Source organism: Anabas testudineus, chromosome 9, assembly GCF_900324465.2.
Source record: "Anabas testudineus chromosome 9, fAnaTes1.2, whole genome shotgun sequence".
NCBI classification, from domain to species: domain Eukaryota; kingdom Metazoa; phylum Chordata; class Actinopteri; order Anabantiformes; family Anabantidae; genus Anabas; species Anabas testudineus.
In genome coordinates, this window is record NC_046618.1 from 20696602 (window position 1) to 20715302 (window position 18701).

Consider the following 18701-nt stretch of genomic DNA (forward strand, 5'->3'; position numbering starts at 1 on the left):
TAGTCTCAAACATAATAATGTTGCATTTACAGCCTGTACATATAATCTATATGCCCTGAGGCCTCAAACCTGACCTCCCCAGTATGATAAGAAATCAGATTTTCTTATAGATGTATGTAGCAGTGCATACATTTGTTTTGTAGGGGTTGGTGTTGACACACACACTCAGACTCCGTAGCATCTTTCCTTCCGAATTTGGAAACTCTGAGGTGATAATCACATTCTCACCCTGTCTTTCTCCACTGTCTTTCTATTTACAACATGTTTTCGTGCACCATATGTCAGTATTTGTTGCCATCCACGTGATGGAGAGCAGCAGCGGTGTATGCCAGAACGGAAGAGCCCCCACATTAAGAGGAATGAGACGGTCCCTCTGTGACAAAGACAGAAACAAGAGCTTGTCACAGCATGGTCACTCCTCTCAGCCTCCAGTGACAGCATTAGTCATCGCCAAAGGAGCTGAGCAAATGCATACATGAAGGGAGTGACACACAATGAGAGAAAGAGGTCAAAAGGAGAAAAAGATGGCTGCTGCCTGCATCTGCAAGGTTTCTGAACACAGACAGAGTTGGTTTCCATTACACCGTATTTCAGTAGGGACTGTAATGAAGATGATCCCAGCCCTTGACTCCAGTTTACCTGTTTTGTAGTAAACAAATCCAGTCAGGATTTTGCAGGATTAGTGTCCAGGTAATTCTTCGTCATCATGTGCCCTCACTTAATCCTCTCTGTGTTTGCATTCATTTAAAACTCTTTGCCAGCTTAGTGTTTTGACTTGTCCCTTTAAATACCTTCAGCTGCTGCCTGGCTATGAGTTACGGCTACAGAAGGATTCTCCATGCTTGAGAGTAGGAGTGTATATGCGTGTATGTGTGTGTGAAGGAGCGAGGAGTGTTGTTTGACAGGTACAAATAGCCCACCATAAATCCAGGTGCTTATAGCCGGGAAAGTTACAGCCATAAATTGCAAGGCCAGATCAGGGGAATGTGCATCCATGATAGCAAAATCGATTTCATTTAGAACTCATCAACCGTGCCTCTTAGAGTGACGGAAAATAACAAAGAAGCAGAGCGGGGCCAGTAAAAAGAGCTTCGGGCCACTTTCCACTCCAGCTTTATTCAAAGACAAAGAGTGGAACATTCAGCAGTACAAATGTTTTAGCCTTTTATTCTCCTGTGTCAAGTCAATTCTATATATTACTCAGATCTTTGAAGGAAGCAAGGCACTTGTATTATCGCTGACTCAAACATCAATATCTTTTGTCACACTGTGCAGACCTGTCTGTACAGTTAAGCCAAGATAAATTACCATTACAGCGAGGAAGTTCGATGGGAAACTAGATAAAGTCCTTACTGTAGTTTTCCTACTGTGTAAATTCCCAAATCTTTAAATTGGATTTCTATTATTTAAAAAAATGGATGGGAAATAATCAAATACAGTGTCCGAAAATTTTTATGGTATCCAGTGGTTCCAATATTTCTCTCCTGTTCAAGTTAATTGTCCAATGTTTTGTTTTATTTGTTTTGTTCCATATGTACAAGCCTCAGATGTACCACATTTCCACATGGGGAAAAGAAACATTCACATTCACATATATCTAAATGCTAGTACCGTACAAGAGGAGGAGAAGGGAGTTGGTGCTGGTGGATGCAGACTGAATGAGAACTGAATTCTTTTGACCAGACTAAATGATGTAGTGTTTGTTTATTTTGACGTTGCCATAGTTGAAGATGTAAAGACACATAGCAAACTACACATTTACCCCCAACCAACAGAATAACAGAATACAGTTCTCATCATGTTCAGCACATCATGCAGCGATTCAGAAAACAAGTCAAGCTGATTTTTATTTGCATCGCCAACAACATGAGCAGCAGATTAGACAAACAACCCAGATATTCAGAGGTTCCTCTCCCATCAGCCTCCTTGATCACACTAATCATCTTTCGGTAGCTGCCTTTATCTCCTCTATCACCTTTCAAACACACGGTCATGTTGGAGCACCCTGTCTGCTGCTTTACATTATTAGTTCCCTGCCAGGGGCACTTCCCCTTATGCAGAGAAGCAGAGGAAAATGAAGGTGAGGAAGATAGAAAGCGACGGCTCCTGCCTGCTCGTCGCTGGGGGAAGAGGAGGAGGCCGCGTTGACGGCCTAATCTCTGGCTCTGATTATCTTCTCATTACAATCAGACGGGAGCCACTCGAAGAAGAGGAGAATGTGTAATTATGCTCAAATCTCCCATGACTAAAACAGAGGATAATAAGCAGGGCTAGAACTGTGCGCTCACATCTAATCATTCAGTTTATTTAGTCATTCGTTCTGGAGCCACATTTTTCTATAGATGGAGATTTTTGGGAGGTTCAGGAGGAAACGGTCTAATTAGCAAACACCTGACTTATTATTTGGAAGCCAAAAATTACTTGCTTTAAATTTAAAACTGCAGAAAATATCTTTCAGCGTGCTGCTAAGTGTATGCAACTTCTAGTTTTTATCGATTCTGCTTCTGTGCCTGTATTAATATGTGTTATAGAAAGATGCTTTCTTATAACTATGCATCTTTCGAGTCCACATCTGCACAGCAAGAGATAGAAAACGCCATCTCCCAAAATGTCAGGCCAAGTGAAGCATGTAAATAACTACATTTCAATTGACACCTCGATTTGAGTGGCAAATGGCTGACCTCCAATTTTTAAGGAGAATGGCTGGCAGGGAGAAATGGACGGGAATAAAATACATACCCAGCAGAGCAGAGGGAATAAGGCTGGCCAAGCATGTTAAATCCCTCCTCGCTGTTGTATGATGGGGGCATTAACTGTGTGGACAACTTGAAAAATCACTTGGAAAAGTTCTCATGAGAAGGCTCAAGAGCAAATCTGAATTCTTCTTTTTTCTTCTTCCTTCCCCATAGTTCAGAAACAGCCGCCTGCCAGCCGCTCAAGACTGATGAGGGGAAAGCAGCAGCAGCAGAGAGCAGGGTGGACGCTGCTGCCGACAGGAATGGCTGCATAAAAACAAAAGGACGCAAACGCCACAGTCATCGCAGGGTCAGGAGGTGAGTTAGCCTTATTGTTATAAGCAGCTAAGCAGCATTGCCTTGAAGTCAAACGAATCATTGTGAGGAGGGAGTCAAGAAATCGTTTGAGGCGTTGGAGAGTCAGGTACCAGTGAGTCTCATGGATGTGGACAAAACCACAGCACCAGCTCTGGTGCAACTTCATCAGATACGTCCCCAGCATCTCAGAGCACAATACTGCTTTACTTATTTTAATAAACCTGTTGTTATATACCTTTATTTTTACAGTATATACAGTAGTTGCTAGTTTAGTTATCACCAAAGACTGTCTGCTGGCAATGAGTCCTTGGATGTATGACTTATACATCGCTGTGTGATCTACTTTTTCCCTCAATATGTGTCTTGCAATATATGTTAGTAGCCTATAAATGGCAGACAGGATTAAAATATTATTAGTATAAATATGCTCCATTCACTGATAGAATTACTTTGAAGAAATTGTTTGCTTTTGTGCCGCCACCACCAGGCACCGGTTTATCAACATCTCTCTTACCATAAGCTCAGCAGAGATGAGTGGAGAATATGAAGACACAGCCGCTACTGTTCATTCAGCTTAGAGTTACTGAGGCTATTTGGAAGCTTCACACATCTCCCACTGAAATCCACTGGTATTAAAACACATTGATAGAAGGCAGGAAAGGAAAGAGACACGTGAAAAGTGTTTTTTAATGTTCTTTTAGAAGAACTTGGCCAATGAAATAAGTTCATTTGCGAATTATTTGTCTCAATCACAACTACTGTAATTTATTTTTTGGATTGCTATCTTGCTAATTGGCTAGCAGGGGCCCCAATTAGCAGAGTCCAATGTTAATTATACCACAAAACTACAAGGCACTGACACTAAATTCACCCTAGAATTAGTGCTGCATGTCATCTGCTGTGAGTGTGTTTTATAAAGTAGTTGTTGCCAAACCTGGTTCAGTAGAAATGGAGCCATCGAGCATGCTCTTGAGGAACATAGGCTGCATTCAGCATCAAGCATAGTCTCATCAGATGTCCCCAAATCCCTTTTTTCATACACTATTGTTTCGCACAATCACCATTCTCGGTGTAGCTGGCAATTGACTGCTCTCTCATTCTCTCCACCTCATCAAAAGAAACCATTTCTGCTGGCAGGAAAAAATGCAAATGCTTGCCTTGTGCTCTCTTTCTACAAGGCCAGAATGGTAGAGGTGTTAATGAGTGACAAAGTGTTCTCATTACCAGGAGAGGGTACTTGGGCTTGGTCTGTCTAATCAGCCCTAATGCATTTCAGTTCCTAATGCTCCCAAACTGCCGACTACACCAAGAAGGGCCATTTATTATACCAAGACAGTCTTCTGCATCCAATGAAGCAAGCATATAGTCTCAAGAGCTCTGTGGTCGCATATATCAAGGAGGAGTGCGGTTTATCACTGTCTGGATCAGTTCTGATCGTGCTCACCTGTGTGCACGACCTGCTGTTTGATTAACATAAATGTACATTTCCTAGAATTAGATGTATAAATAGCAAAGGATTACCCTCCAGTGAGCTCTGAAGTGATTCAAGGTCTGTCTAATGCAGCTCCTATTTCTTGGTACTTTCATGTTTTCTGCCCAAGCTTAGCAAAACCTAATTTTGTGCTATTGAAATATCTAGATAATGATAATGTTATTCAGAGAAGGAGTTCTTTAACCTTTGGTTTTATTCACAGTGTTGTAGATTTACCCATTTTGACACTGATATGGAGGAAATTCAAATTTTAAAGACCACATTTCAAAGCACATTCATTGTAGTGTCAACACTGACATACACAGGTTCAACATGACAGGCTCTCTCATGCTTTTCAAGAGCTTGCAGAGGATATTGAGCCGAATCCTGTAGTTAATGCATTCTTTTACTTATTAACATCCCAATAACAACAAGCGCGTGCTTTTGTTTTAGAGACTCAAGCAAAAATGACACTTGCATAAACCTCAACTCAAGCTCTTTAATTCTTTGTCCTCAGCAACAGGTGTTTTCAGAGATTGGACGGTTTCTAAATCAGGACAATGTTAAGCATTGGAGTCATTTCTTCATAAAAGAGCTTCTATAAACTGGAAAAAGTAGATTAGGATGATTCAAAGTTTGATAGAAGATCAACTAAAAGAAACTCAGAGACTTGGCTAGACAGCTGGGTGGACTGCACAACGACATTGAAACAGTAAACAGATGATAAATGTTTCCTGAAAAGTTATTAATGACATTATAAATGATAAATCAAAAGATAACTACTCCTAGTGACCATAAGCCTGCTTCTGTGCTGAATAAAAAGGACATAGACTGGGGGAACACGTCAGTCACATCCTCATTTGTTGATTCATAAAGCAGTTCAGGAGTCATATATTTCTCTGTCTGTACTGTATGTGAATAAATAGGCTTGTCAGTGCAGTAACTAATCACTTCATGTCTTCATGCAGCTTACTCCTCCTCCATTATTTACTACCCCACAATTAATGATCTAAACACTCCATCACTCCTGTATCTCCAACCTAAACGATCATATCCTGCCGGTTGCTTGTCCCTACTCTCTCATAGGAACATATCCTAGAATAGTACCCCTATGGTGGAAAGCATGGTGGATTGCACTGGATTCAGATCTCCCTGCATCAGCACCACACTGACTTTGGTTGAGGAGAATAGACAGACGCATAAAGGAAATATTCTGCCTGTTCTGTTTAAATTGAAGGACTCAGTATCACCTGTCAGAAGGCAGATGTTGGTATTCTTCATTTAAGAAATGTAAGGGCTCAGAAGAGATAATCTTTGGAAGCCTTACTGTGTTTTTGTTGTGATAAAAACAAAACAACTGTTTGAAATGGAAAGTGAACATCAGTTTCTCACGTCAGTCACAGCCTCGACTTCCTCCCTTCTCTGCACTGTCCCCCTAACTTTCTCTTTTGCTCCCACCAGTAATTATTACTGCAGTTAGAGGTCACCTTGCACTAAAATGTAACTTTGCGTCATAATAAGCTGCTCACACAAATGACCTAAGGAGCCTTTATTTGTTTTGTTTTTATGTTTTTTAAGGGCAGGACAGAGTCTTTATTTTCCTCCTCATTATCAATGCCAAGGCGAGACTGCCCAAGTGAATTGCATTCAAGAGCATCGTCTTGCAAATCCTCTTTATTCTGTGTGACCCTACATGGTCGCTTGCTCCCTCCTGCCTTTACTTTTTATGAATTTCAGTCAGTCTGTACTTGAAAGGCCCATTCGACGAGCCTGTGGTTCTTCAAAGACTTTTCTCCCTTTTTCTACATCACTTATTTTCAGAAAGAAAATAAAATGCATCTCCTGACAATATTCAAGCTGGTTCACAGATGGAAAATGACAAGTTTTTTTCTCTATAATGATGAATGAATTCACTCATTTAGAGAGGCACGGGGAGAAGACAAGAATAACTAGCTAGCAGGAGAAGGCAGTAGCACAAGGCAGAATTGCAAGAGTCGAGGTTTGCAGGGGTGCAAGGTTTCGCACCACCTTCTGCAAGAAGCACGACGTTCATTAAAAACGCTTTGATTGTCTTATTAATATAGTTTAATAAATTGAACACGTGGTCAATAGTGTTAAGAGACAACTTGGTTCTTTCATGAGCAAAAACATGAAAAACACAGAAGATTGATTCCAAATGGAAAAGACTTCCCAACAAAACTGCTTTGAAGTTAACCATCAAGTGTGTGACAGACAATGGGATATCCGTCCTGACTGCAGCCAAGCTGTCATCGGCCTCAACTTCAGGCTTGGAGTCTGTTTGTGTTCTATACCGGTCTGGAGAGGATTTCATCATTCTGTTGTGATGGGATCATCTCATATGGGACATTTGGCTAACACATAATCTTGCTTATGATTTTTGTGAGAGGGAATCAGGATGCATTTATGATCAGTTCTGTGATGCCAGTGATGAGTCATGTGGATTATAGTTTCATACCACCAATTTTCTTTGGTTCATTTGTGTGCAAAGAATTTGGGGAGAAACACACCAACTTCAAAAATAATGTTTTTTTTGCTCATTCTTTGTAGTTTTCTGAATAGCAAGTATCTCCAACTGTTTGTTCATCTTTAATTAAATGACTCCCCATCTCCTCCAGGAGTCTGGAGGAGATGAGGAGATGAGGAGTCCTCCTTACTGGCAAACATTTAAATGTTGAAACCAAATCCACAAATATTAATGGATTTTTCAGACGCTGCAGATTTTTACAGGAGCAGTTTCACACTTTGCATGAAATCAACCAGAACAAATGATTGTAAGCAACACTTTTCTGACACATAATTAATAATGTATAAATATAGCTTTCACTAAAACATTAGTTTTTTTAAGTGTCTCACTGTTGTGATAATTTTAGGTGCTTAATGGTAAAAACTATGGATGAAACATGAGTAGTTTACGGCTGCAACACTATTGTGTATTTTATCACCTGAAGTCTTGCTTGTCCACCCAAGAGTCCAAAATCTTAAACTAAGTAAAAGAAACACTGAAAAAATACATGCACAATACACTACACAATACACTGTTGAGGCAGAAACAGAACTATGTGCAGGACTAGATAATACTAGAGGTAACTGCACCAAATAATTATTTACCACTCAGATTTTGCCGAATTATTACATAAATCAAATTCCAGTAGCTCATATTTTAGGATTCATATGCCATAACGCGCTTCAAATATTTCCACCTTCCAACTTTCCGCCCCAGAGATAATTACTGAATTGTCTCCTCTGCTCTGTCTGTGCCTGCAGCCCTTCCTTTGATGAGAAACTCTCCCCTCGGCCCAAGGCGAAGAAGAAGAAGAAAAAGTCCGAACGGAAGAGAAAAAGGAAAAGGTCAGTTCCCAAAATTAGATAGCTCTGCAGTGAAGTGTACTGTTGGACACCTTTGTCGTGTAAATAAAGTGAGCGGCGCACAGGAGAATGTTTGGTGCTCTCTCCGGGTTCATGTTTATTTGTTCTTCTGCATTAGGTCGCCTTGCGACAGCTTGTCACCACTGAGGAAGAAGAAAAAGAAGAAGAAGAAGAGCTCCAAGAAAAGCAAGCGGCATCGGTACGTCTTGCTTACTACAACAATATTGTAAGAATGGCATGACATTTATTTTTAGGTGACCCATATCATCTTTTTCCTCTATTCCAGGTATTCCTCCAAGAAGTCCAAACACAGGTGCGTATAAGATGAGTGCAGGATTTCTGCAGACCTCTGCTAATCTATTATTAAAATATCCTGTTACATTTACCTTCTTCTTTCAGTAGGATTTCTGCATTTCCACCTTAAAGACCAACAAACTTTATCACACCCTCTATTTTATTTATCAGCAATAATGCAACCTTTCTGTGCAGGAGTAATATTCCTCACTCATGGTTCTATTCTCTTTCATTACACCAGCTCTTCAAGTCTGAAACACAAGAGGAAGGATGAGCGCAAGCACAAGAAAAGGTCAGTCTGTGATTGTTGCATCAGAATCATGTACCTTCCAAATCCCTTCCACCTCCTAGCTTGTCTTTCTCCCCCATGGTAAGCATATTCACCCTTCTCAGATCACCAATAACTGAGAAAGAAAGTGAGATGATCATCTGAAATGAGGTGCGATGGGTGAATTCAGAAACGTGCAGCTTTTTTTTTTTTCTTGAGCGAATAAACGCAAAAAGGTAAACAGATTGAAAGCCTGAGCTACAAAGAGAGGAAAAAAAAGGGGTGAAAGAGGGTAAGAGAAACCAATTTCATGCTGTGATCTTGCAACATTTTATAATTCAAGTTTGGATGAGTGGGCCGTTGTTTGTAAGCACAGAGGCAGGTTCAGTCACTGCTTACTTCAGCAGAAAGCACAGCTTCGTGGCTCCCTACAAGCCTCGTCTCTCTTTATTCTTTTCACGCCTTTGCTGTTACTTTATACTGTCACCTTCTCTGATGCGACTTCTTTTTTTTACACGCTTTGTATATTCCAGGACCTCGTTATTCATAATAAGAAGCTGATTGAGAAAGTATGTTTTTAGCTCTATTAACAAAGGGGGTATAACCCTAACACTGTTACATCTTAAAGTTACCAGTAAGACTCTGTACTCTGTGCTCACAGTTAAATAAAGTGTAAAAGTAAGTAAAGGACAAGTACTCTACTAAGAAATGTATGTATTTTAAACAATACTGAATGTGCAAATAGTCCTCTGTTCTATGACAAACTCTTAAAAGGTTAAAGAAAATGCAAACAAAATCTCCAGTGAGTAATTAAAGATGAAGGTTAAAGTTACCTCGCAATTTGGCTTGGAACAAAATCAACACAGCTGGTCCAGGTGGAGCAGATTTGAACCACTTTGTCCTGACAGGTGGTTAATGCATAATAATACATTATAATTTATTAGGAGAGTGTAAAAAATAAAAGAAGCTGTTTAATAAATGGAGTGGACTAGGAGTAGCACACGATAGAAACACTCCAGCTATATAGTTAAGTACCTTACTGCAGTTCTTAACTACAGTTGTTGTTCTTGTTGCTGACTTTTTGTTTTGGGCTCTTACCAACCAGCATCAAGTTTCTGTTCAGACACTAAGAACCATTAACAACTCGTACAGCCCTGCCATATTCCTTCGTACCTGCATCATTCCTCATTCTTAATCCCTGCTAATCTCTGATTGATCAGCTGTTTCTTCAGGCAGGGGAAACAGACATCTTCCTCACTCTCTTTATTTTCCAAGTGATACGCAAGTGGAGTATATACTGTACATGTGCCCACTGAAACTCATCTTCTCACCCAGCCAACTTATCCCTAAGTGATCAAAACAACAGGCTACACAGTAGATTCAAAACACAACCATAGGAAATGCAATTTATTAAAAGAAAAGACAATTACATATACTCAAATATTAGTATTTATGATCACATACACACACATTGACACACACAAACACACAACGACTGTATCTAATCTTCTAATTACCTGTGTTCGGTCATGTTGCTCTTTCTTTCAGAGCTCATTGATAAAAAATATTAACTACAGGACTATTGGAGACTAGATTTAAACAAACTAAAATTATCCTTTTATCTTTAAAATGCTAATAAATTATAAAGAATTATCACAAATTTGAGTCCAGTTGGCTGTACACATGTTGTTTTGTCTGACCTTTAACTATAAATCAATCTACATCAGATTAGAACAGAAAGAAGCAGCAAATTCTTACATTTGATGAGCTGAATTTATGCTTGGCTAAATGATAGATCAACTTATAAAAATAGTTTTCTTGATAATTTCAGTCAGCTCATGATGCTCTTAGCTCCTTACCTACTTGAGCCTTTTTCTCCTCCTTCAGTTCACGGACTCACTCACGACGGAGACGACGCTATCGGAGGTCAGAGTCGGAGAGTTCTTCCTGCCAGTCTTCCACAGAGGACAGGTAGGAACCCATCCCTCACCCTTCTCACCATTCGGCTCCCTCAGATTATCTTATCAACCAGAGGTGTCTGCAGAGTCTCTGGTCACACCACAGCGATGACCGATAAGGCAAAGGTGACTTCCTGATCTCAGGCACAGCCAGGCCTTATCAGTGCTTCACAGGAAGTGGCCCCAGCTTCAGTCCACAGATCGATGCACTTAATTATAATGACATGTCACAAAATCTTGACATGCAATAATATGAAATATGTAGTTTTTGAGAGGTTTAATGGATTATAGTGGGCAGCGTTGATAGCAGGATGATAAAGATAGACAGTCATCAGGAACAGCTCAGCTGGTGAACTCTGACTCAGAGGGTAAAACTCAATTCAATTAGAACTTATTTAAGGACGTATTTTAAACTGAAGTGACCTGAAATATATTCTAAAATGACAGTACAGTAAAATCTGTTTGGAGCTATTTACTAGTTACTCATTGCTTGAGATATTGAGAGGAAAATTCAATCAAAATTACAAGTATTTAGTTTAAAACTACCTTTTTAATCTCCTCGTGCAGCTGCTTTGCTATTAGATGATCTTACTCGCTGGAATATCTCAAGAGCCCATTGCTGTATAATTTTCTAAAGTTACACAACAGATTGCAATCCACTTTTCAAGGAAGCCAAAACAAAACAATAAAAGAAAGTGTTGCTAATGTAAATTGGGATGCCTCAGTGACATTAAATGGGTGTGATTGCTACTTTTGTGTGAAGTGCTAAGAAGGAAAATAAACCTTTATGTCATGGTGCTGTATCCTGAGAACTAAATACTGAATTTTCCCACAGACACCATCTGCAGAAATCTGTGGTACATCAGGCTTTAGGAGCCCTGGCAGCTGCAGGAGAGGAAACCAATAAAGTACTCAACCACACAGGCATGAAGTGGAGACCTGCAACCAAATCAGTGTGTAAAACGGCTCCAAAATATCGCTCCATCCTCTCCACCAGCACCGTAAGTACTCTTCAGCACTAAACAATCTGCCACGTCTGTTCGATTTCATACAGCCATGTAAAACTGCATATTACCGCTGAAAATAAAATGCTACCAGCAACAAAATTGGATTCGGAAAATTATTCTCAATAAAGGAAAAACATTCTCCTGTTTAGCTCACTTTTAGGAACATCCTGATGTTTTCATAAAAAAATGAGCTTTAAGGTTAGGACACTGCGTCGAATGGTAGAGGAACCGTTTGTTCCTGCTACACTTACGTAAAAACGTAAATAGCAAACTGTCCCCTGTACTGGCACAACACTGGCAATTATGCAGTCATACCCACTCTTATAAACTCAACATTATGGTTAGAGGGACTGGGATAAACCAGGCGATATAGAGGAATATTTACTTGGCCCTTAGGACCCAAAAATCATTGATACGATTCTGTATTATTTTGGTTGTCAGAGTTAGTTAATTCCAAACCTGCTAAAATGCAGCTTGACAGTTTAAAGGTGGACTGAACTCCTTTTCAGGTATAAATGACTTGCTTGTAATTTACAGTAATTACCTTTACTTTGAAAAAAACATTTATTTTAGTGTGTTTTTTAGATTTTTAAACTGAGTTTGCAAAAAGACTTTAACTCAAATAAAAGATTGTGGCTTGAAAGAAAATATAGTTTAATATTAAAATCTGAATCTTACATTTAAACATTAAATTTTATTGAAAGAACTGCAAAACTCACTTTTGTTGTTTGTTTGTGCACGACTGCTTTTTAAGATAGTTTAGAAAAAATATCTTGCAAGTCATTTGTGGAGAAGCTCACTGATTACACCTCAACAGCCGAAGCAATGCAAACATGGTGTAGATCAATGAATGACACAAGTTATAATGCAGAAACACACATACAAACTCCATTCACAGAAAGGTTGAGTCTCTTTTTCTAAAATGCAACAAAAATATAAATCAGTTGAGGCACATTATGAAGAAAACAACCCTGAATCCATTGGTTATGTTTCTGTTGTGACCGCATTTTGTCTGTGACCTCAAATTGAAAGAGTCTAGACTGATATTGAAGCAACAAAACAAAACACTTTCACTTTAGCCCTTCTCAGTCTCCTCTGATCATTTAATGTGTTTAATGTTTTACTTTCAGCAGACAGTTTCACTTGTTCAGACTGAAATGAAGCAGAAATTAAAAAATTAAAGACATAAGTGTGATTGACACCTTTTAGAAAACAGACTGAACTGTAAAACTGTGCTGTTTATTTCTGGCTTATTTTCCTTTTTTGAGTCTCATAAATACAGCAATGTCCTTAAACTCATTGTCTCATGCTTATTGGAGCATAAAATAAATTAAATTTCTCTCCAGCAATCATTAAATTATGCTAATTGCACAGACGGGTGTTTTTAATTACACACCACAGGGTTTTAATTGAAATTCAATAAATTAATCCATATATTGAATCATGCCTGGCATTTGGTATTTTAGGACATCATAGTTAGTTACTTTATATTTTGCAGTATCTACTGTTTAATATGCACAGTGTGTTTATGTAGTATATGTATGATTATATATATACAGTGTATGGATTGTGTCAGAGTCTTTTGCATAAATAAAAGCAAACAATTTACTTAAAGAGTAAATCAGAATGAACATGGCATAATATTTCTTTCCCAAAAAAGCAATTCATTAAAGGAAAGGTAGGTATGACTGGACAGAAAACCCACAAAATATGAATAACTGAGATAAATGTGGTTGATTATAAAATACATGTATGTCAACCTTTTCTATACGTGTTGAATTTGTGAATTTATTTTTTATTTTTTTATGTGATGGAGTCTTTAAGAAAAGTTGTGGCAACAAAAGAATAAGAAGGCACACAAGGAATCATTTGCAAAAATACCAAGGCAGAAATTAAATGTTTATTTGAAGACAGCCATGTCAAAATATGTCAAGGTGACATTGAAGAATGTCTTTTTTTTTTTAATTTGTCTTTCTGTAAGTGAAATCTTTTATTCTTCAGGAAGATTGTGTGCAGATGCGACTGGTAATGAGGATGTTGGAAATGAAAATATTTATTTAAATTCCTCAGGGTTGGTCTGTTGTGTCGACTGTAGACTGGATAATGGAAAACCTTCGGGAGGACAGACCAGATAAAGCTCTGAGTACCTCGTAATCGATAAGTAAAGAGAGGTCATAATTTTATGATCTTTGGAGAGTCAGCATCTTTATCCATCTGTAGACAATTAAAAATGTTCTAATTCTGTGTGCACTTGTTGTAACCACATAAAGGCACACATTTAAAATTCTTTTGCTCCCGAAAAACTCCAAAACAATGCACCATTAAGGAAAGAAAAAGGAACATGCCAATTAAAGTCTAACTGGCTCTGGGTTTGAAGAGAGGGTTATTGTCTTTTTCTTGTAATTTACGACTCTAATGATGCACTTATGTTGCCCGCTCTTCCCTTTTTCTTACACCTTACCTACTTAAGGAGGAAATCTTGATTGGTAAGTCGATGCTATCCGCAGATTTAGGGATTTACTTGTAGGTCGGTGCAGGCTAATTATTTACTTCTTGCAGGAAAAAGAGCACAGTCATCTGTCCTATTCTGAGGGCTTAGTTAGACTGATGGGATCTCTCTTTGTCTGCAATCCTTTTCATTTCTACATAACACCCATTTTTGTGATGTTTGTTCAATGTTCTTTAAATGAAGCTTTTCAATGGGGCTATTGTTTACTCTTTTTCTCTTCACTCGAGTTAGAGCCGGTAGATCTTTCCACGCATAGTTTTTCTTTCTTCTCTGCTCTTTTGTTGTTCCTTTCATATAATTGTTTTAGTTTAGGCTTATTTTATCTAAATTTGTTTCTTGTTGATTTCTTTGATTATAGTTGAGTTCAGACTTTCGTTTGAGGTTAATCGCATGCTTCAAATTTGCATGATGTCTTTATCTTTCAAAGTTTTCTGTCCCGAGAAAAAAATAAAATCTCTTCTGTGTTTTCAAGGTAAAAATGTGCCTTTGTACTAGAGTATTCAAAGTACGTCAAGGCAGGTAGCAGGTTCCAATTATCATTGCATGTCTGGTATTAACCTGCAGCCTATTTGTCTGTTGGCAGATTTTGTCGTCAAAACCTGGAAGCGAGCTTTTACATGCAAACGGGTCTCAGCCTTTGTCGAGCCAGATCGAGGGTCCGCACGATTACGATTCTGGGAATGACACGTCGTCACCACCTTCCAGCAAAACTGGAGTTTCTCGGGCAAGTGTCACTGACAAGAAGAACCACTGTCAACGTCTGGCCTCACCAGAAAAGCTCAAGTTCACTGAAAAAGACAATGCCTCTGATTCAGGAAACTCTGTGACTAGCTATGTTTCCTTGTGCAAACCTTACGGGGAAGAAGGCCTGTCTGCAACTCTTTTCAGTGGAAATGGCAAGAGGTAATGTTGTGTCTATAATAAATAATCCATCTGAATGAATGCTTCCCAGGAAAATTTCAAGCTGTTTATCTTCTGTCTCCATGCTCTGTTTCCTCTTTTGAAATATTCATCTTACGAGGGAGAATAAGGGGAACATTTCTCAGAAACAACCCTGGATATACTTTGGGCGTTATCACTCAAAGCAGTGAAACGTCTTAATGTGTTTTCTTTGCAGAGAGCAGATAACCTTGGGCTGTCGGGTAGATGCTGTGAGATCTCCAAAGACTTCCAGCTATTCACAGGGGATGAGCGAGTCGCCTCGAAGGCGACTGAATAGCCGATCATGCAGCAGCAGAAGCAGAAGCAGATCATCAGGGAGTTCCAGATACTCCAGACACTCTCGAAGCCCATCTCTGTCATCTTGCAGGTAGGTTTGCCTTTTTTGTTTATTTAGATTTCCATGTATTTCGATTTCTACAGTAAGCAGTAATGTAGGGTTTCTTCTTCTTTCTTTTTCTTTCTTTTTGCCACATCGAATTATCTGGCCCCATCTGGCCCCTCTATCTTTTCCTCTCACACCAACTAACTTCACGTCCTCTCTCACTACATCCATCAATCTCCTCTTTTGTCGTCCTTTAGACTTCCTGCCTGGCAGCGCCAACCTCAGCATCCGTTTACCAAAATTTTTACAATCTCTTCTTTGAACATGTCCAAACCACCTCAATCTGGATTTTCTGACTTTATCTCCAAAACATCTGATGTGGACTGTCCCTCTGATGGACTCATTCCTGATCCTATCCATCCTCGTCACTTCTAAAGAGAACCTTAACATCTTAAGCTCTGCTACCTCCAGCTCTGCCTATTGTCTGGTCTCACCACCGTCTTGAACACCTTTCCTTTCATTCTTACTGATACTATTTTATCAGGCAACATGCCTGATGGTGTTCTCCACCCATTCCATTCTGCTTGCACACGCCTCTTTACCTCTTTTCCACACTCTCTGTTGCTCTGAATCGTTCATTCTAAGTCCTGCAACTTCTTTACCTCTGCTCCCTATAACCTTACTGTTCTGTAGCTGCCACAGCTCTGCACATCTCCCTTGTTCTTGAAAAATGGCACCAGTGCATTCTCCTCCTCCATTCTTCGGGCATCCTCTCACTCCCCAAGATCTTGTTAAACAAACTAGTCAGAACCTCTACTGCCACCTCTCCTAGACACTTCCATACCTCCACAGGTATGTCATCAGGACCAACTGCCTTTCTCGTGATCCTCTTCAGTGCACTCCTCACTTCACGTTTACTAATCTTTGCTAGTTCCTGCTCCACAACAGTCACCTCTTCCACGCTTCATTCTCTTTGATTTTCCACATTAATCAACTCTTCAAGGTACTCCTTCCATCACACTCCTGGCACCTGTCAATACATTTACATCCTTATCTTTAATCACCCTAACCTGCTGCACATTCTTCCCATCTCTATCTCTTTCCCTTACCAACCTGTACAAATACATCTTCGTGCTGACGATTTGCATGTTTGGTTTGGCAAATGTTTTATGTTGGATGCCCTTCCTGACAAAATCCTCTGCATTTATCTAGACTTGGGATTTTGGGCACTGGATGACACTGTATTGTGCCCCCTTGTGGTTGCGATGTAGGGCACTGGACGTAAAGCACAATGTTTCTGGGCTTTTGTTGCTTTTTGTTTTTTCCCACCAGATGGAAAAGAGAAGATACAATACCTTGACAGAATAAGATTGTTAGCCATGTTAGTCATGTGGCTCTAGGATTAGTGTACAACTAGGGTAGACAATGTCATCTAATAAAAGTTACTGTTGAATTAATTAATTCAGGAAATACTATTTTCTTGTTGCAGTTCATATTCACGATCAAGTTATTCAGCTGATCTGAGGCGACGAGGCAGCATGGTCAGCCTGAGCTCCAGAGGAAGCTACTCCAGACACAGCGCTGACAGGTGAACTTGACCAAGAGTCCTAGCTACTAATTAATCATCATTAGTGTTGTAGAAAAACAAATATGATGTATATGTACATTGTTGATGATGAATTTTTTACGCTGTTATGTGTACGTACCAGGCTCCGAGACAGAAAGAGATCACCTGGTTCCAGAGAAACAAATGTGAAACATGCACATAAGGTTAGTGGGAAGAGACGAAGACGCAAATCCTACTCTCCTCTGAAGAAAAGGAGGAGAGACTCGCCAAGCCATCTGGAAGCACGCCGAATCACAAGGTATACAGTTTTCCCAGCCCAGTTATTTATAGCTACAGTATGGATTTGTATACCTACAGGCAGCAAAATGTACTGCTGGTCCCACCTGCCGCCCCCTCAGTTGGACAAACCCCCAACTTGAAATCTTTCTCTCATGTTGGATGAGCTGGCATTTAGCCCAAGGATGAGATAACCGTCAGCATCACAGGTGCTAAAGAAACAGATGGCAAACTCAGGCAATCTGAAAAGGGAAAAAACACTTTTTTTTTTACAGATCTTGTCTGGTATACAGTTAGTTTTATTCTTCTTTCCTTTGAAACTACTTCTTGACAGCAGAAAATGGCATGTACATGAAAATATGCACAAGACTCCCACAGACTGATTTTATACAGGATAACTCATCAGATGTGAATTGTGGACATGGTCATTCATAGCAACTTAGTATTGTAGTGCATTGCATTGTTTTGTTTTTACTACTCTTAAACTTAATTTCCTGCAAATTACAGTAAATGTTTTATTTCAAATGACAAATTTTTGTTTTGCTGTTGTACTGCAAGCCAAAAAGATTTTAACAGTCTTTGATACTGGTGAAGATCAAAATAGAAGAAAAAGGAGAGTAAACATTAGACACCAAATGTCCTGAAACACAACTTAAAAAACTGCTGACGAGACGGTTAAAGTGAACCAAAACAATCAAAAAGCAATTAGTTTAAATATACTGTACTACAGACAGTGTTGTGTACGTTAACCTTTGTTAAGTTAACCTTTGTTGAGTTAGCCTTTGTTGCTCATGTTCACCTTGAACATAAATAATTCTGAAGTTGCAAAATATGTTTTTAGTTCATCAACAAAATGAAAATGTTCAATAAACAGCTTTCCTTTAGCATGTTCATGCATGCACAAAGTTGTCATTTAACCCACTGTTTATATAAAATTGTCTGTTAATACTGTTCATATTTGGCCCTCCACAGTGCCAGGAAACGACCTATTCCATACTTCCGACCCAGTCCTTCCTCCAGCAGTCGGTCCACCAGTGTGTCATCCTGGAGCAGTCTCTTCACCCGCAGCCGCAGTCGCAGTCGCAGCCTGATCTACAGCATCAGCCGGAGCAGGAGTCGCAGCCGAAGCCACAGTTACTCCTCCTACAGGAGCTACAGCCGCAGTTCATCCTGGAACTCCATTTTTGGGACCCGCAGTCGTAGCCGGAGTCGTGGTTCATTGAACAAACGCCACAAAACCAGGCGTTAGTTTTACCAGATAACATTAAGGGAATGAAGTGGCGGTGTTGTTTCCAGTAAGCACAGTGGATGTTGGAGCAGTCGACTGTGTGCATCTCTGTGCTCCGCTTTGATGCTCAGTTGGAAATGTCCCAGCAGTGGTCCGACCACGTCTTTCATTGAGGCAGTCTTGCTTGTTCTGCCCACAGAGATCACTGGAGACTGAATGTCTTTGTTTGTTTTGCTCTTGTACTGCATCCTCTTGATTCAGCATTCACAATGGCCTGAGACTGTTCACCTCTTGGATATTTACAATAGAAAACTCTACACAAAGACTGCACACAACAAAGAAACATTTTTACTGTATTCAGCCAGCTATCATTGTTGTTCCTTTATTATGTCCACATATTGCCCTATTTATTTTAGAAT

At 39.6% G+C, this 18701-nt stretch overlaps 1 protein-coding gene across 1 annotated transcript in view; it reads left to right on the forward strand.

The window, feature by feature from the left end:
• The window catches only part of srrm4 (serine/arginine repetitive matrix 4), a 43749-nt gene extending 25446 nt beyond the window's left edge, over positions 1-18303 (forward strand). Inside the window, exons 2-13 of the mRNA XM_026343918.1 lie at positions 2910-3053; positions 7810-7893; positions 8030-8110; positions 8198-8224; positions 8447-8497; positions 10361-10444; positions 11267-11432; positions 14531-14850; positions 15065-15256; positions 16701-16799; positions 16921-17076; positions 18027-18303. Of these exons, the coding sequence (XP_026199703.1) occupies positions 2910-3053; positions 7810-7893; positions 8030-8110; positions 8198-8224; positions 8447-8497; positions 10361-10444; positions 11267-11432; positions 14531-14850; positions 15065-15256; positions 16701-16799; positions 16921-17076; positions 18027-18303 (1681 nt within the window). The remainder of the gene's footprint in view (positions 1-2909; positions 3054-7809; positions 7894-8029; positions 8111-8197; positions 8225-8446; positions 8498-10360; positions 10445-11266; positions 11433-14530; positions 14851-15064; positions 15257-16700; positions 16800-16920; positions 17077-18026) is intronic.
• Positions 18304-18701: the final 398 nt, after the last annotated feature.